General features: G+C 41.5%; 1 protein-coding gene across 6 annotated transcripts in view; it reads right to left on the bottom strand.

Annotated features, from left to right (window-relative positions):
- Positions 1-1175: 1175 nt before the first annotated feature.
- The window catches only part of ZNF827 (zinc finger protein 827), a 115821-nt gene continuing 96919 nt past the window's right edge, over positions 1176-20077 (bottom strand). The window contains exons 9-16 of one of the 6 annotated variants that reach the window (XR_012651577.1): positions 14640-14777; positions 12951-13122; positions 11296-11462; positions 8106-8297; positions 7835-8012; positions 6346-6490; positions 5239-5405; positions 4758-4956 (exon numbers count right to left, since the gene is read on the bottom strand). Coding sequence is in view for 3 of the 6 variants with exons in the window: in XM_075035286.1 (XP_074891387.1) it covers positions 4149-4956; positions 7835-8012; positions 8106-8297; positions 11296-11462; positions 12951-13122; positions 14640-14777 (1655 nt within the window). In the remaining 3 variants the exon portion in view is untranslated. Of the gene's footprint in view, positions 5406-5461; positions 6491-7834; positions 8013-8105; positions 8298-11295; positions 11463-12950; positions 13123-14639; positions 14778-20077 lie in introns of those variants that run through there. The other 5 variants (XR_012651574.1, XR_012651579.1, XM_075035286.1 and 2 more) reach the window with 5 other exon arrangements.

Genomic DNA, 20077 nt, shown 5'->3' with positions numbered 1-20077 from the left:
TTGATTGGATCTTAACACTGCCCTAACTGAGGGCAAAGGGCAAGCCACATGTATTTAATGTTAACATTAATTTATCTGAGGATAATTTTTATAATCTAATGAATGCCCAGATTGGTTTTTTTTCCTTGGTTAGTGTTTAAACACTCTAACTTCCTTTTAGGATGTTAAGTATCTTTTCTTGTTCAGTGGAGCGAGTAGTATCTTTGCTTCTTGGAAATTTGTCTGCTCTTAGGGTTTCCTTATTTAGCCTCCTCTGTGCATGTTAATTATTTCATTAATCTTTGGGGAAAAAAACCATCTTTTTCTAAAATGCTGACAAAATGAGTACATGATACTTTTACAATAAAAAAACCCAGACTTTCACTACAATCTTGTAATGCACAGTGTTCCTTTATGCATTGTGTAGCTCCTCTGTAAGGAAAGAGTTCTCCTGATTTCACTGGGGCTAATCCCAAGTAAGGCCAGGCTCACCAAGCTACTGCTTAAGAATCCAATTTTTGAACTGCACGGCTGAGGAGGGTGAGGCCGGAGAGCTCCGTCATCCTCCTGACTGAGCAGACTCCTCAGAAGAGGCATTACGCCCCTTGCAGAATTGACCTGGCAGGTTGGTACAAGTACAGAGCCCGCAGAGAGAAGTCCTGTAGCCGTCCTAGGAGTATCTGCCGTACTTCTTCATCAGTAGCTTTCCTTTTCAATTTCAACCATCGATAACATCTCACCTTTTTTCTTCCTACCTTCTTGCCTTGTAGGAGAATCCTTTCCCCCTCCCTCCAAATCAAGCCTAAATCTATTAAAGGTGAGAAAGGAGAGGAAGGAAAACCAAAAAGAAACAAGAATATAGCCAACCTTTTTAATCAGAGTATATTGTACTTCCAAACTGGATACACTAGAAATTGGCAATGCAACGTAAGATGCAAAGAAATATACCAGTTACTGTCAAAATGACCCTGTACAGCCTTATAATGCAAAAAGCTTTATACAATACAAATTTTTATTAATGTACACAAACCTTGACAGAATGATATTTGAACATAATACAACAAGTAAAAAAAAAAGACAGAAGAAAGAAAAAAGTGCTGAGAACTTTAACTGAATTACCAAATGGAAAAACACACTAGCTTTTGTTAAAGAATGCATAGTGAAAACCAGTATGAAATTACCTTTATGGTGGGGGGGGAATTTATCAGAACTGTTGGTCATTAGTTGGTAGGGGAACCTCTGGAGAACATTCCTTTCTTTAGCCTTGAACTGCAAACCAATTATTTTAATATGCATGAGCTCTGATAAATAGTGTATTTTTTTTTTCTTAAAAAAATAAAAACCTCCTAACACACTTTTCCTTACAGAGAATACTTCTATAACTTGCCAGAAAGAATTAATTTATCCTTTCCAAAGTGCTAAACAAATTTCCCAGGTACATTGAACATTACTATTTCAGTGGAACATTGTCAAACATGTGGCGGTCGCATGCTGACAGCTCATTCTTAGAAGTTCCAGCCCTATTTAAACTGCCGTTTGGTTTACGTAAAGCGTCCTACTAATATTCCTACTTCTTCCTCCTAGACAGCTGTACTTTACCTGTCGGTTTGGAAAATAAGCTTTTTGATTTGGAAGTGTTTGCTCTTCTATGGTGGGGTCAGAGATACACACGCATTGAATGTATTTTAAAGAACTGGTATAGTTTCTGGATGCAGATTGCATATTTCATGCTGTCGAGATACTCAATTTTTTTATGCTTTGAGTATTTATTAATACACCATTTTCTATGTTGTCTGTACTCCGGGGGTGGGGAGTTACCAGGAGTTCTGATGGAGTAAAGCATGGCAAACAGGGCCCTGAGTTACGTAGGTTGTTTACAAAGGTTTATACATACTTTGGAACAGATGGCTTTTCTTTACTGTGGAGACAGACAGAACTGCCACATGCTCGTTAGAACCAAAACTGTCTGCTGGAATGTAAACAAAATGGTGGGACTTTTCTGTCCTTTAATTAATAATTCCAAATGATAATCTGCTACTATTTTGGATATTTCCCCCTTATAAATAGCTTCCAGTACGTTAACAGGAGTGCACAGATCAGGATGTCCTCTCCCAACAGGAAGAGTTTGGTCATGATAATGGAGAATGTTTGGCCATCTCAGTGCAAAACAAATGTAGGAATCTTGCAAACAGGTTAAAGGATGCAAGTTTTGCATCAAAAAAGTATTTCTACACAAGCTTCATTTAAGAGCTAATGAAAATTGAGTTATGTTTCTAGTTGTGCATATGGCTAAGAGCCCTTGTGGACCAGAAGTGCCTTCCTGAATTGGGGCGTTGCTTTAGTGCTGTCACTAACAAGGGGTTGGCTCCAACCGGCCTGTTGGATTCCCCCCGTCCCACAACAACCTGCAGAAGAAGTTCCTTCAGGGCAGCATGAGGGTGGGTGGATAGCACGGTACATGTGACTCAGGGCACCTCCTACAGTGGCTCGGCCAAGGGACAGAGAGGGGACTCTGACAAAAGCTAGGTCAGACATTTCTAATACCTGGTGAAAGACGGCGAGATTCGAATCCAAGAGACACTATGGAAAACAATAATCCAGTAAGAAAGCATTCCTGTAAGTCACATGGTAATTTTGAAATGTTTCATATTTTATACTTCCAATTTTAATGCAGACTATTTTTAATCCTGATCTTTCTTCCTGGATATTAAGTTATCTAAGAAACAAAAGTCAATTAACAGTCGGTTAGCTTCTCTTAAGATCACTCTTGGCATTTTGAGATTAACAAAGGTTATACAACCAATCCGCATTTGCTTTTTCCTGCAATAAAGTGCTACATACATGTCATTTTAATGACCACAAGTAGGAGTGTTAAATAAGTATAAAGTTAGCTTCCTAGCAGAGTGTACACTCTATCTGCCTTTAACAAAAAGGAACAAAGTATTACTAATAACATGAAGGGTATCGGTAGGACTGTAGAATTTGCAAGTACAATTGAAATACTGAGGGTATAAAAGAGAACTGTATGGTTCAAACAGCATCTTTTTATAGCTTTATATTTCAAAGAAGTTACTGGTACCTTTTCAAATAAATGGTCGTCTTACCTTCAGCCCACAGATACTTTTTTTCTTTTTTTTTTTGCAAGTGAGAAACAAACTAGTGCAAGACTAAAGCACTGTGCAAAACTGCCTTTTTTTTTTTAGTCTGAGTATTTATACCCAGAATTTATCCATACCCTTTTTTTTTAATCCCCTTGTTGGATTTTTTCCACCATAGAATTCTAGTTATACAAGTTGTTCCTGCAAACTAAAAGGTAACCACTGCATAATACAGTATATATATATATATAATATTTATATGCCCTTTTAAAACAAAAGATGTATGCTATGGCCCAGACACAGGTGTTTGTTTGCTACACCTGTGTAACAGTTAAGAATTGGGCCTGCTGTGTGGGTGTGTAGACTGCACACACTACATACACACGCATGTCTGTGTACATACACACGCTTTTCATTGTCATATTGTCATCCTGCAGTGCTGAAAGCAACTTTTTCCTCATCAGTTCTACCCCAAATCCTCAAACCTTGACAACTGAGTGCAAGGCATCAAACAACTAAAGGAAGCTGCAAACAGCACTGAAATAATACACCAGTTCACCCTGAACCAAGCGTTACTCCTTCCACAACTCTACAGTTCAGGGGGAGATAGAGGGAAGAGAGGGAGCAAGTGTGTGAAAAGGGGAAAAGAATAATAATTAAATAAGCCAATATAAGGGATGTGCAAAAGCAATGTCATGGCACGCTACAGGCAGATTCTCTTTCACGCACCCGCACGCACGCAAAGCCCCAAAAATAAAATGCATCAATATGTAATCTTACAAGTGCTGATTGCCATTAAGGACACTCTTTTTCAGCTTAACAAGACAAAATAGTTTCTTAGATAAGAGTACTGGGAACATGCCTCTGAAGGTAGAAGTATGCAGTAGGTCACCTCTTGAAGATTTAATAAAGCAGCTTTCATGTCAATGCAATAAGTATACACACAGAGCCATTTTCTAAACCTTACTAATGATATAGTACAAGTGTTCGTTACCTCTTCGGTCTACGTTTTGCAGCAATGTATACCTGCTGGGTTTGTTGGGGTATTTTTGGTACAGAATGTAACTGCCCTCAGACAGTTTCTGCCCTTTCTGTTAGTCCAAGGTAGGCAAGGAAGGAGTGTTTAGGTGAAGAGGCACCTCCCGGTGCAGTCTGAGGTCTGGGTGGATGGAATGTGAGATCGTAGTGGTTTTTGGGGAAAAACATTGTTAAAGGAATAAGGTGGGCAAACTCCGAGTTCCAGTATTTATCAAAGCACAGGGAAGTGCCGTTGATGGCCAGGGCTTTCACTGCCAAGTTTGGCTCTGCCCCGCTGCCGTGTGCAGCTGACATAGCCACTGTTTGCAGAGCCTGGGAGGCAGACATAACTGAGAGGGGTGACAGGAGGTTTCTGGAGCTGTTCATGGGTAGGAGTGGACTGGCTTCCTTGGAGGTTGAATACTGGCCCTTCTTCTCCTCTTCAGAGCAGTCCCCGTTCTGGTGCTTCTTCACGTGGCGGCTGAAGACAAAAGGATGGGTAGTCTTGAACAGGCACTCGTCGCAGCTGAAAGTCTGGCGTGGAGCATGCTTCAGTTTCTTGTGCAAGTTGAGATTGTCTTTGCGTTTGCAGCTGTAGCTGCACTGGTCACAGTGAAAAGGGCGCTCACCGGTGTGGACACGCACGTGCTCAATCAGCTTGTTGGCGGTCTTGGACAGGTAGCCACACTGGTCGCACTTGTAATGGTTGCCAAGGCGGTGTTCTCGGATGTGCATCTCCAGCTCCAGCTGATTTGCTTTCACCGTCTGGCAGATCCGACACTTGTACTCCATCTTGTAGTGAGTCTTCAGGTGGCACTCCATCGCTGCGGGGCGGTTAGTGGAGTAGATGCAGAATGGGCACCTGGCAACACAGCAAGGAAAGGCAGGGACAGAGAAACGACAGAGAAAAGGTCAGCTTGAAGACCTGCATTCCTGGTTTAACCCTGTCACTCAACCCCTCTCTGACCTACTAAAGAGGAGAAAAAGGCACTTAGTTCTCGCTGTGAAGCCTCTTTCGAATACTTGGTTCACCTTGACACGTCTCTACTTCGAGGTTTGCCCATTTAATGGCAGTAGAGCTCACGCATCCCTAGGAAAAAACTGACTCACTCTGAAGGAGCATCCCTTTAATCTTCTGGCTTACCTTGATGGGGAAGATTCTGCAAAGCAGGCCGGGTAGTGCAGAGTGGGTGACTGATTCACAGGTACCTTGTGTAACGACATTCCTAGTGTTTGCACGAAGTCACTTTGGCCATTTTTTCCATTAAGAAGTGGTTTAAAGTGAGTGTTTACAGATGAGTATGAAAGCAGCTGTTTAAGTAAAGATGGAATAAACTTGTAATACCACATGTATAGCAAAAGCTTAGGAAATTCCTTTTATGTGACCTTGCACAATAAGCTTGCTGGGTATCCTGCAAGGAGCAGCTGAAAGCCAGTCTATTAGGATGATCTGTAGGGATTCCCATTTCTGGGAGATGAGCTAGCCGTGCTCAAAGGGGGGGCGTGTGTTTGGCAGCGTTTGCCTACAGCCGCCTCTGCCACGGCAGGAATTGTTCCTGTGTGGGAACAGGATGTGGGCTCCGCTTACTCACAGCGGCAAGCGTCCGGACCGGGGTGGACGTGGCAAAGGGCCTCACCCCTGGTTCCTGGACCAGGAAGGGCTGAGAAGGCCGGAGGAGGGAATCTTGAAAGCTTGGAAGGAAGCCTGAGCTGAACAAGCCTGGACACCAACAAACCCAAAACATACCCAATTCTGCTTTATGTAGTGGAGAGGAAGTTGGTGAGGACAGCTATCTGCCAGGGATCTCTGCTGTATTAAACAAAGCACGCTCCCTTCCAGATCTAACCGGTGAGCTAAAAGAACGGGGCTAGATAAAAAGGTACGACTAAGGCACCTGGCTACTGTCTTAAAGACGTCTCCACCTGCTGCTGATCTGCGTTCACTGTTTAGCAGATCTGCCAATTGTGTTCTAGCATTGCAGATCTTTTCTAAGCAGAGATCCCCTCTCTCCATGTATCTTTTCCCTGGCTACAACTGGTTGCACATATAGGTTTAATATTAATCTACCTGCTAATAGAGAGACTTTTGAGCACAGTGAATAATACAGGAGCACAAACGGATACTAGAACGTCTGGACGCTTTTTCTGATGCACATCAAGTACTCTGATCCAGAGAGGGAGCCTAGCATTGAGGCTGCTGATGTGATTAGCTCTATTGCAACAGAGGACTCGGCTGTCTATGCACACATACCTCTCCTGGGCTGGGTGCTCTCTGGATCAGAATCTCAGATTTTGACCTGGAGCTGGAGGAATCATGTGTTTTTTCTCTTCCCCCACAGCAAACAGGAGACAGAAAAATACAATTTACTTAGATCTCTTCAGGCTCTTCTGGATGCCTTAAAAAAAAAAAAAATCAGTGCTTTTTCTTAGGTGCAGGTTTCAAGGTACCTAAATATTACTTGAGTTGGGCAGGAATAACTAATGTAGACTGAGAAGCCCATTCTGTCAGGAAGGCCTGAGTCATAGGTCATGGTTTTTCCTTGGTAAATAGAACAGATTCTGTGCAGCTTAAACCCAAAGTGCACTAGACAACTGGTCTGTACGTCCAAGACAGACATGCTGTTGTTCTGGCACACTACTTGTTTTTCAATCTGGTCGTCTTCCCAGATTCAGTCATCACATCTAAAGTGACCACAGAACCCAGTTCATGGAACTACTGAGCTGGAGACCAGACGCTGCCTGGCAAACAGAACCAGTTTTCAAAAACTGCATTGCAAACTGATAGAGCTACTCGTGGTAACATTAAATGTGGCGTGCTTGTCACATGACAGTTACAGTGCACTGAAAACATTAGTTTGCTTAGCAAGAGCAACAGAAGCGGGGAGTCCCGTGCTGAACCCTAGCTGGGCTCGAAGTGGTTCCAGCCTCTTTTCCTGCAGCAGCTGGAACAAACAGAGACCAGGGACGTGCATCTTGCAGAACGTCACATTGCCTGCCCACAGAGAGCAAGCATATGGCCCCAGCAGTCACTCCTTCCCTCAGGGGTCCAACCTTGACGTAAGGGCACGCTCATTCTCTAGAAACACTGCTCTGCACCAACAGACCTTAAAGGACACCACCTTAGCAAAAGCCAAAGGGCTTTTTTCTTAAGAGAGTGTATTACTCGTTACATGCTAATTTATACAATAGTGATCATTTTGGGCCACACAAACCAAAGCAGAAAGCATCAAAGTTATTAATTCTTGGAGAGGACTGACTTTGCCTTAGAGTCTACAAAGGTTATAACCTTTAAGGTTGTAACTTCATACCTAGTTGCAGAGACTATGCAGGGTTTAGTTTCTTTGAGCCAGGTGCAGAATAGAGCCTGTGCTGTGTGCTCTCCTTTGATGCCTTGGAAAAAAAAAACCCTCATAGTTTGCCAACAACTCTGTGTAGTGCTGCCTCATTCTCTGTAGGACCCATCACATACTGTCTCCTATTTGTCTTGAAAAGGGGAAGGACCACAGTTTGTTACAGCTCTAAGACCAGTGGATACTACACCTGCTGCTAGCTTACTGATCTGCTGTAATGATACAGGCCTACACTAGAGGACTGAGCTTGGGTCATCTAAACAAAAGGAAGCCCCAAATCTGGATTATCACGCATTTAACTAACCCTTTCCAACTGACTTCCTTTTGTCCTGTCCTTACAGTATTAGAGGTGCTTAACACAGTAAAAGTTTGTGTACTTGCTTTCCTTACTTGAGCCCACCGGTGGGGACAGTGTGGCATTTCTTGTGCTCCAGTAATTGTTCAGGTGTCTTCATGAACTTGTGGCACACATCGCATTCAAACATCCGTGTGATCAGGTGGATTTGCAGATGGCGCTCAAACATATTTTTTGTTTTGCAGATGAAGTTACAGAAAACACATTCAAAGCCTGAAAAATAAAACAAGAAAATATATTCCTTGCATTGTGGCCAGATCGACTGCATAGAAGGTGACAGTTTGTATTTGTTTAACAGTGTTTCACCTTTCTCTGACTTCTCTTCAGTGTTCACTGAGGTCTGACTACCAGGCACTACAGAAATGACTAGCAGGTTGTTTGAACCCTTGGTTTTTGGGGTTATGTCTGCATCTTCTTTGCTGTTGGCAGAGTCGCTCAGTGCTGACAGCGAAGATGAAGATGGACTGTTAGATTCACTGGGTGTCTTCCTCTCTTCAGCTGAAAAACAAGAATAGAGAGCAATAACTAGTACAGCAGATTAGATGGAATCTCAATGATCCAGTTTTAAATTTCAGGGAAAATATTTACAGTTAATTCAAACATGCTTACAAACGAGTCTGAAATTAATTGATCTGTTAAAAGATCATAGTTGCACCTCCTTCCTTTTTATTAGCGTTTAAAACAGTACATCTCTCAGTTTATCCTAGAGTTGAGTCTGTCAGTAATGGTAGTGGGAAGGAAGCATGCAACTCTACCTCATTACCAGGCTGAAAAAATCCCAAGAAAACACTTTGATTAGCTCAGAGTTCAAAAACAATGAAGAACTTGTCACTTGGAAAGGAAACAGAGCTTCTGTAGGTTTGGGGTGCGGAAACCAAAAGTGCCTACTGGTCCAAGCTAAACTTCCCCCACCTTTCTGTTTATGTGGGTCCAATGGGTGAATCTGGGAGGAAGGGCAAAGGAGAATAATCTGACTCATCGTACTGAGGAGCATCCTCAGTAATGATTGTTAAGAGATAACAGTGTGGTCTCAAGATTTATCTGTTTTTATTAGGACCTCTTACTGAAGATAATTAATTTGAAAAAAAAGTTATTTAACCGGATCTAAAGCTGAAGCCCATCAGAGTTTCCTTGTGTGTGCAATAAATGTATGATGTTCAAATCCCAAACCCTATCACACAATAGAAATGAACATGAGTGAGAGTTCTCATGTGAAAGCTGCCATGAGCCAGCAAAGCAAGGATGGGCAAATTATTACCTCCCACCTATGTCTTTCTTAGTTTAATCAGAGCTGTGTTAAAAAAGAGACTTTACTAGAACTTTGTATTGTCTATGTGCTAAGTCCCCTGATCAAGGCCTCTGCAAACACCAGTTCCTATGTGCCTAGCTTTAAACTGATGAGCGGCACCTTTAAGATAAAAATGTAGGAATGCACTAATGAAATCCGATGACCCAAGCTGTCAATAGGGAGGATGACTGGGATATCATATAGAAAGATTCACTGACCTTGGGGACCAGAGTAATAGAAATGGAATGAAATTTAATAGTACAGAGTACAAGGTTATGACCTGAAGGGCCAGTAACAAGAATTTTTGCTACAAATGAGGAGTGCTTAAGTTGGGAACAGTCACGGAAAACAAAAGAAGAATTTGAGCAGAACAGGGGATGAATATGAACAATCAGTGTGAGAAAGCCTTCAAGGAAGGTAAATATGATCACAGAATATTATTGTGTGAGCTATTCCCAGTAGCTGCTGCTGTTTTACACTGCCACCACTACTTATTTCATTTCACCATGTACAGCTGTGATTGCATATGTCGAGAGCAGGGGTTCTAACAAGAACATATGCTGTGAGGGATTGATACAGTAAGAAAACTGTGTTTCATTTAAGAAAAGGCTCAATGTACATTTAGAGGGGAGAGGGTTGCTCTCCATAAATATACTAAGGGAATAAGTACTGTGGAAGGAGGGAAGAAAGGTGGAGGGAGCAAGAGGTGGACTGCTGTTTCAGATAAAGGACAGTTCTGGCACAAGAACAACATGTGTGTATTCTGATTATCAGTAAGACATGCTGGAAATTTTAAAAAGGTCCCTAATCTTCAGTGCAGGAAAATCTGCAGCTACCTGTCCATAGTAGTTGGTTTAAAACAGTTATACTTGCTTGAAAACATATGCCAACATCCTTACAAACAGGCCTTTTATGACTTGGTAACATCACAGGATAAGGGACTGGAGTCAAGTGACCCAGAAAATCCATTCTATTTTTTACTCTCTGTATTTGCTAAATGTGTAAGCATTTGGCTGTATCACCAGCTGAATGGCTCAGTTTGACAGGGTAAAGGAAGAACAAGGGGTTTTTTTGTCTTTCTTTAGAAGACAAGCAGCAGCTCCGATCTTTTAGCCATGATGGGAAGATACAGTAGAGTACAGCTCAGCTTTGAGCTCCAATGCAAGCTTTTCATGTGGCTATGGGTGGCATTTCTCATTTCCCTTGACTTCCTGTATATGAAGTGGAATTGGATGCAAACACTCAGATAGAGGAGTAGTGCCGAGAGTTATCCAAGCATAAAATCCCTTGAAAGCTTTCCAGTAGTTTGTATTTCTGTAGTTACATTTAACTTATGTATCTGTGATCACAAACAACTGTATTGTTCTCTCCCTTGTCCTTCTCCACCCCTCGCTGTTTTCCCAATTTTATTCCTGGTAGGACAGGAAAAGCAATTTAGCAATGGAAAAATTGTGCTGCATGCAGTTCAGGTTCAGTATTGTCAACACAATTGTTAGTAGTTTGTGGCAGCAAAATGCTTCTGCCTGGTGTTATAAGAGAAATTAATTAAAAGGATTCTAATTTTCTTCTCCTTAAATTATGCCAGACTTCATTAGCTGGACTAAGCATTTGGAGCTTGTCTAAAAACTGCTATTACTCTTATCTTTGGCTATTAATTGAACAGGACCAGGGAGAGAACACATGACTTGTTCTGTTATTTAATATAAAGTTACATTTACGGTATTGCTGAATCACAGCGTCAACTAAACATCAGCGTGAAATTCCAAACTGTTAGTCTGTGGAGGCAAACACACTGAAGAGCGAAGCTCAACATATTGTGTATTTCAAACTTACAGCCAGGTATGCACAATTAGTGCTCAAAGTCACCTTATCATCACTGAAGTCAAACCAGGATTTTGATGAAATAGTAAACCAGTCAGAAAAACAAACAAACTATGCTGACTTCAACAGGAGAGGGGATTTGGGGGATAAGGGGAATAGGAAGAAGGAGGGCTAAGTAGTCCTTCATTTATTTCGCTAAGCTTGAAAATTGATCCGCACTACCAGATTATTTGCCTGGCTGGCTGGAGTCCAATTCACTTCAACTTTGAGAGATCAGGCCTTAATTAGCAAGCATTTCAGTGAAAGTAGAGTGCTAATGGGAACTGTGAAGGTTGCACCTAAAAAGCAAGAGAGAGATCACTGCAGCTGGGAGAGAGGGATCATCACCTGTGTGCTTGCTGTTGACATGAGCCTTCATATCTGCCTCTTCCATAGTGACAAAATCGCATGCTGTGCAGCAAATAGAGAACATCCACTGCTCTTTATCCACGTGGAGAGACATATGACTGACAAACTGGACATTCATCTCCGTCTCAAACCCACACACATGACAGCTGCAGGCAGAAGGGAGTTCAAGAGTAAAAAATATTAAAAACCAAACCACAAACAGAAGCATATTGCCTTTCCCTGAATTTGCAAGAAAAAACTCACTGCACAGATTTCTTCTCTTCCTCACTGTTGAAGGTTCACTGCAAAATTCTTTTGTCTGCTGAACTGCCTTTGAACTGATGGCCATGCCAACGTGATTAAGGGCAGGCACAATGCAACAATCCTGTACATGCTATAATGACGCTAAATAATCATAAAGTTAATTAAAAACTACAGATTCCAGATGCTGCGCATCACCTAGCTGATTCCTTTGGGCAATAAGAGGCATTGCAGCTTTGCCAAGATGTTTAGTACGGCTGATACACTGACAAACGGAGAGCTTGCTGCACACTCCAGGAGTTATTTTCAAGCCCTGGAATGGTTCCCATGCCAAACTGGGATCCTGTGCAAAACTGCCTGGCAGTTTCAGTGTAAGCAAGTAAAAATGGGTTCAAACATTTCTTATGCTTGACTGGAAAACAGCAGTCATCAGCTATGCAAATAATTAGCAGGGATACAGATTTCACAGCCAGTGCATAAACAGAGTGATATTGAGAGGCAATGGAAAGGACCCTTTAATTTAACTTTCTTTGCAGAGTCCTCCTCTTGCTTTGATTAGGCCATTAACATTTAAAACAAGCCAAAAACATTTTAAAAAGGCATATACTCTAGGGCACTATTTTGCTTTCCCTGGGGGATGGACTAGATAATCTAATCCGGCAGGTCTCATTTATTTCTTACTTCTATGATTTTGTAATTAAATCTGCTCTTGGCACTTTGACTAAAAGTAAGAGTGATTTGGTAATCTGCTTGGCCACTAGAGTGCCTGTCACCGTTTGCAGAGTGCACAACAGTGGATACAACAAGGAGAATGTCCAAACATCCATTTCATCTGGGCAATTCCTTTCAATTTTTCAGACAAATTCTCCTCAAGGTTTTCTTTCTTTCATCATGTCGGTCACTGACCACATATCCCTCTAGCAAATGGAGGAAACGTGTATACTGATACAACAATTCTTATTATGCTTTACTATTTGATTTCATAGATTTGGCTGAAAACAATGGAGTCGTCAGAGGCAATTGGAAGCACGCTGCTTTAGATTTGCCGTGAATCTGTGTATGCAATGGGATGTTTCCAAACACAAAACTTAAATGAACACTGCATAAAAAGTTAAAGAGGCTTCTAAAAGCCCATCTGCCTCCCAAAGCCATTTAGAAAAAAAACAACCCACACCAAACCCCAGAGTCTTTCCCAATGGCTAGCCAAGTCAAACAGCATGAGGCAGCCAACTGGGTTTTGCTGCTTAGCCTAGGTCAGATACGGGCAAGACAAAAACTTTCATCGCAGTTCCACCCTCCAACACCAGAAGGGTGGCCCTGTAACACGTCCTTAGCAGGCAGGCAAGACATGCAGATGCCAGCATCTGGTGCACAGCCCTTGTCTGGGTCCTCACCTGTAGTAATAAGGGTGCTTCTTTCCATCGCTGCCTTCAGAAGTGACAGCGCTGACAATGTCCTCAGTGTCTGTACTCACCAGCTTCACAGAATGGACGGTCAGGTGCTGGTTCAGGTTAGCACGGCACTTAGCAGCATAGGGGCACAAGTGGCATTTGTATTTTCTCTCTTCTGAAAAAGAAACAGAAAACCTTAAATGTATACTTCACTTTGAAGCAAGCTATTTTCAAAGCTTCCAATAACCAAGTATGCATTCCTTTGGGTTTCTCCAAGCAGCTTTCAGAATGAGGTACTTTCAAAGCTCAACATTTTGGAAACTTAAAGGAGTTCACAGCAATTACTCAGAAAAAAACTCATTTGGAGGTAGTTTAGGGCTAGTTTTTTTAACTTGCTCTACCATTTGTAGTCAGATAATATAAAACTTTGGAAAACTGGGGCAACTGCTGCTCTGAGAGCTGCAGCACAGCCAGTAGAGAAACAGGTCAATAATCTACATCTGCTTCCTTTACTTAGCATGTTTTATTTGATTTTGGGGTCTGGTTATCCTTGAGGTTGCCCATGTGATCACTTGCAGAGAGTTGGTGGTTGATGATTTCGTATTAAAATCTGAGGGTGGGGAGGAAAGGGAACACTTTCATTAGGCCAGTTCCGAACACCAACGAAAAAAACTCAAAGAACAGTTGAAGAAATAAACAAATTCATCATGAGTTTCTGATGCTTCACAACTTAAACAATTTACAATAAAAATTATTTTATTTTAAATTAAACATTTCTAAATTCTGGCAGCACATTTTTTGTACATGCCAAGCTTTATTTTGCAAAGAGTTGATTAAAATAACCAAACATTACGTCAGCTTTTACAACCTTTCCCTTTGAGGAGCTGCTGCTGTAAATATGAAATACAATGCTGCAAGTGTTAAGGGAAAGGCATTGAATAGAGCAGCTTAGAACTAAGAAAATCCCATGACGCCACGGAACACAGCATTTGAACATTTTCAGCATGGCTTTACTAGACAGTACAACATACATTGGCATTATACCAACAGTATTTTTCAGCACTGCATCAGAAATTCTTGCTTTCAAGTCTTATTTTGTGCAGTGCACCTCAGCAGGCAAACAAGGTGCATCTTCCGTATAAAAACTCTGTTAGTCTCAGTTGATACAAAGCTGATTCACTTTAAGAAAGTTGGTATGGGGTAGAACAGCCCCTGTTCCTCTCAGGAGAACTGGATGGTGAGAGGAAAGATGAATGACAGATACTAAATCCTTTCAGTTTCACCAGATCTGAAACACCAAGGCCAAATCTTTTGTTGTTCAGTGACATTTAAAAAGCTCATCAGGTGAATGTAAGAAAAGCTGTGCCTTCTCTTCAGAATTCCATTAACAGGCTTGGTTAACCAGTTGGTATCTACAGGCTGGTCTGCTGGAACCTGGACAAACTTGAATTCACACATTTTGTAAAGATAAATTACAAGAAGGCTGTAAAGAAATAAAATGTTAGTTAATCCCCTGAACACCGCTCTGACATTCTGTCCTGTTTCTGCGCTTGGCTCTGCCCTGAGTGCAAGGAGCTGAGGATGGCTCACACGCTCTTCTGCTTACCTTCTTTCCCCTCCAGTTAAACAAACCATGATGAACACACAGATTTCCTCACTGCTGTAACAACCAACCACAAAGCATCGGCTTACCTGTGTGCAGTGAGAGATGCCGGGACAGAGTCTGCTGTCGACCAAACACTTTTCCACACACGTCACAGGGAAAGAGCTGGTCGTTAAATTTCCAGGATGGCAATCCATTTCCCACCTCCAGCGCCAGCTTTTCTGTTTCTATGCCAAAAACCACATAAACAGAAAGTCATATTTTAAGAACTTGCAGATTTCATTCAATAGAGTCCTGTAGATGTCATATAAAATGCAACACCTCGGCTGCATGCTGTGTAATCTGGCATATGAGTTCATGTGAAAAGGCAATTAATCTTTCATACAGCATCTTTCATATGTACTCTAAAGCAGAACACTTAGTCAAAGTGTTCTAGACATAGATATAGTCAAAGAGTTAAACCAGATTATGTAAAGAGAGAAAGTCAAGAGCTAGCAGAGCAAAGCATTAACCTCTAATTCCGTTTTTGTGGCAAGACCACTCCTTTGGCTTTTTCAATCACCCACCTTTGCCTGCTGCATGAAGAAGGCCTGGTCTGAGACGGTGGTCTATTTTACACTGGGTTACTATTCATGGCTGAAGGAAGATTTCCAAACCTTTTCTCTTCTACTGATGCAAGAATTTTTGCTACATGAGCAGTCTTACATTGAAGGAGAACAGAAGATTGCTCAGACAAACGGTAAACCAAGAGGACATAGCACACTAATGAGTGGGTGGCATCTGGGGTAAGATCTACCCAGCACCTGCTGTCCTCAGGCATCAAAATCCCCAGCAGCTTAGAGGGCCATCCATTGAAAAAATGAGACCCAGAGCAAGCCATTACCTTTAAAGAAGTGTTTTTAATTGTTTCAGGAACACAGAGAGTCTGCCATACAAAAAAAAACCCCAAACCTACACACAGCGTAAAACACAGACATGAAGGCACTCCGTAAGGAAGTAGAGAGAAAAGGACTGGGAATGAGGAAGAGAAAAAAAGGTACACAGTGCTTCAAGAAGTTAAAAGCATGGCCAGTTTTGATCTGGACAGAAGGGAGCAGAGAGCTGATGGAGACTAGGGGGTAGCAGTGATACCACTTAGCTCAATAAGAGAAACGGTATCAGCAAGCCTTGTGTAAAGAAATATTCTCTGCAAAGGTCTTGTTGCTTGAGGAGAAGGGACCTCTGTTGTAAGCGGTGCACAAAATTGCAAGGGTACCCAGCAGCTTTCCAAATACAACAGCCAGTGGTGAGGGGGCTTGGTTTAAGACTTACTTCTGGTAAAAGACCTTCTATTTCCACTGGAAGGAAAGATCCCACATGTAGAGCACCCTTCTCTAAACCGACACCGCCTGTGGGATTGCTGCCCAGAACTAGCTCCACCAGTGCATGTGTGCATGCCGTGATGAGAAAAACCATTTGGCTGGGATTTTGAGGTAAACAGGAGGAGAGGAGCTGAGTACAGGAGTACAAAAACATCTTACTGAGTGTAAGTTACTATTGTGGAGGTTGGCAGAGACCAGCCAAATCTTCATCCGAAGAAGCACTGAGGAATAAACACCCTCCTTGTACAGGCAATCCTTCACTGACAGAGTCACCTATCACTGCAAATTTGACTGCCACGTCTGAAGGAATCTCTCCTTCACAGGTAAGTGTCCAGACGGCTCCGCTGTGGTTTATGCAAAGAGCTGTCAAATACTGTAGTTAATTTAAGCAATAATAAAAACAATGCCTCATTTGGGGCAGAGATTCCACATAGCAATTTCAGCAAGTTTAGGGATGGTCGTACTTGCCAGCCCCTTTTCAGCTGCTGTTACTTTCTTCTGTGACCCTGTAATAATATGTACAATATTCAGCAGACCAGAGGAATTATGAGGCACCTCTGAGTGCTACCACCCAACAACACATTTTTCTTAAAAGAATTTCTAGTTAGAGAACAACTTCTGCCTACTCAAAATAGTAATTCTGTGAAATTAAAAAGGAAGACCCCCTATCCCCTAAGGGCTGTAAGTGACCCATAACCTCCAAGAACTTCAACAAAGAATGATTCTTTTTGTTACTATCCTTGAGATCTAAACAATGGAAAAATCTGACTCTGTACTAAAGCTACAGATATTTTAGCAAAGCTTTTTGAGTACATAATCAAAAGAGGAATGTGGTAATAATTATAAGAGAAGGTCACAAGAGTGTAGGTTGCTTCAATATGGTCACAACAAAAATTGAATTAATTGGGACACATACCAAACAGGCAGGTTCAATTAAGTAAATACGTCTCTTAATGATTCACTTCAGCATCAGTCATCACCCCTCTTTTATCTCTTAAGAAATATAATATTCTCTTCCCTATGGTGGATTTATAGCTATCAGTTCTGGGAAGCTGGAAAAATATCAGCTTTCTGATTATCTCGAGCTGGTGAAAGGTAGTCCCTTGCAAAGCAGCTGCATATTTTTCATTGATGCAAAAGAGGATGCTGTAGGTGTTTTGAAAGTACTTGCATTTACTTTAAAGATTTATTCCTGGAGTCCTAACTACAGTGCTTCTTTCTTCTCCTTCGACTGAATCTTCTCTCTGTAGCAAAGTGCTTTTTCTATTCAGCAAGCTGCTTAGCTTGTTCATGGCAAACCAGAGTTTGTCTCTGGTGCAACAGGAACCTCAGCACTTCATGGAAGATTTCTCAGCTCCTAGGGAAACCACCTACTTCCACCCACCATACCCTCTGGGCAGCTTTGTCTGCAGCCTGGAAACTGGAGCTCTGTGTCCATACTGTGATCCAGAAGTCTTCCTAGAACATACCCAGCAACTGACCTCGCCAGTGACCTGAAGAATCAGGTGAGTCAACATCCACATTCAGTCCTTGGGCTCTGTCTCTAATTAATGCCGGGGAATGGCGTTTTCTGCGAAGTGAGTACAAGTCCAGTGACTCTGAGACCATAATACTGGTTTGTGCACAGCATTCTCTGTGTATCCCAAAGCACGCTACCAAGACAGTCAGCATTGTTATCCTTTAAGAATATCTTACACAGTGGCCAGGAAGAAGATGGACTGAGACCAACTAATGTTAAATAATAAATCACCGTTGTGAGAGATGTCCCACAGAAATCTCTCTTTCACGATGACATCCCTATACTAAAATGAAGGGGAGGGAGGACTTGATGTAAGATTTCTGCTTTAAACAAATACTCCACAGCAAATTCCAAAACGTCTGTGTTAGAAAAGCATACATGGCAAAATAATATTGAAATTATTAAGTAATAAACTGCCTTTCTGTATGGGTTTTGGAGTCTAAACCAAAATATGCCTAGTATGCTTAGTTCTCCAGTAGATCATTAAAAAGTAGTAGGAAGATTAAGACTCAGTATATTACAGGCTAGTAATAAAATTATTTTGAAATCGTTTTGCATAGAAGTCTTAAGAGCTAAAAATTTTATGTAAAGGTAAAACTTAATTCTCAATGAAATTTAGTGAAATACATCTTTAGGGACACCTTTCCTGCCCTTCTGTGTCACCTGGTATCATTTCCCTACTAATCCCAAGTCAACTTCATAACGAGTAGCTGTGTAAAGCTGATCATCCAAGATGAGGTTAGAAACTGCCGGGACTGTCACCATCTGTATTTTCCCTGAGGTGAGGATAAGGTGCACACCAACTGCAGAAATACTGTTCTCTCCCTCCTCCTGCCCCTCCAGATAGATTGATTTCTGGCAAACAAAGCCCAGCAGCTTGAGAAAGTTACTATTTACCCCTTTACTAAGCTGCTGGGCATAATTCTGAACATGTATGTATTTTCAGTTTTCACATTTAGTGATTTTTTTCTCTTATCCTCAAACTGGTAATATCAATATGGAGAGTGCATTAACCACCCCTTCTGAAAAGCCTTTAGCTTGACTTTTGTCAAGAAATGCTGAGAGAGGATACCATATCTGGTTGAAGCTGTAACTGAAGAAGAGAACAAAGTGTGACCTGAATACATAAGTAACTGTCTAGAGTCACCAAATCAGCCTTCTGACTGCTAGTAGCTGTCATGCACAAAAAGTTCCCCAGGGACTGGATTTGGACTCTGATACGTGGTACTTTGATTACTTATTTTCTTCTACTTAGCTTACATATTTTTCAATCACTGCTTCACAGTGTTTATACTACATTATGTTTTAATCTCTTGTTCAATGCTATGCCTACCTTTACAGCTTTATACTAATAACTGAAAGAATGAAACCACTATTTAACTGAAAAAGACAAAGCTAAGAAAACAGAGTATGCTGAAGCGTCACTCAGAGAAGATAAATTAGTATTTCTAACTTTTGCTGGTTTACTGTCTGCTCTCACATCCTATAACTCATTTAAACATCTGCTTCTCTGTTTCATCTTCACACCTCCATAGACCTCAGAAGCAACAAAATCCACAAGGGCAGATCCTTATGGTCACATGGAACCCTCCAGATATAAATTAAATAGATTGTCCTTTGCAATAAGTATTCCTTAAAGAGGTGGAAGTGAGAGGTGCTGATGAGCCATAACAAGAAAGGTCAAAATTTATTATCTCTCCATTCTTCTGGAAGTGTATGTCATATTTATACTTTGGGTTATTCAGACAGTTTGACACCACACAGATGGTCAAGAAGAAATCAGGGAAGTAATTTTGAAAATGAAATGAGCAGAAATACTGTGAAAGGAGCAAATAGACAGTGGTGGTTAGACTATTTTCAATCAATCCTGCTTGCAAGCTAAATGTGATCAAGAAAAGTTAGATGTCCAGAGGATCTGGTGACATGGGTGAGGCTGAGAGCTAAGAGGGAGAGACGGCCAAACTCAGAACAGGAGGCGAGTTGGGAAAAGGCAGATGATAGCTGATACAGAAGAGAAGGAGAGGAAGTGTGCAGTACCTCCCTCCTCATACTCCAGGGGATAAAACTTGATGCGAAGAATACGAGATGCAGAAGGAAGCTCCCATGGGAGAATGCATCTAAAAAATTCCACCAAACCAGAAAATGGATAAAATGAGTGAGAAACAGTGCTGGACAAGGTAACCAGGTTTCTATGAGCTCATGGCAAGAGGATGAACACTACCAGTAATGCAGATGTCCCACAGCACGGCACTTCACTTTGCTCTGAAAGACATAGGACATTAAACAGTCATCAGATAACTTTTGGTTACTACCAGCCTGAAGTGGATTGCTGCTAGCCTGTCTTTCGCGATCTTTCAAGCGCCCCACATTTACCCAAGAGGTAAATATACTGTATGCAGTGCTATATGAATGTCACAAAAACTTGTTCCATTTGTAAGGTTATTTCTATTTTCTTATGTCTAAAAGACAAAAAGTTCAAGAAATGATTTATTCAGAAACAAGGTATTCGGGTCAGGCAATCATGAAAACTGCTTTAACAACATTTATTTGGTCAAAGAAATTTTCTTTCCTTCTTCTGTCTGCATTCATCTATGTTATTATAATGTCTTCCTACTTTCTGCAGTGTCCCCATCATCAAAGATGTATT

Source organism: Buteo buteo, chromosome 1 (genome assembly GCF_964188355.1).
Source record: "Buteo buteo chromosome 1, bButBut1.hap1.1, whole genome shotgun sequence".
NCBI classification, from domain to species: Eukaryota; Metazoa; Chordata; class Aves; order Accipitriformes; family Accipitridae; genus Buteo; species Buteo buteo.
This window is presented reverse-complemented; position numbering and strand designations above follow the sequence as displayed.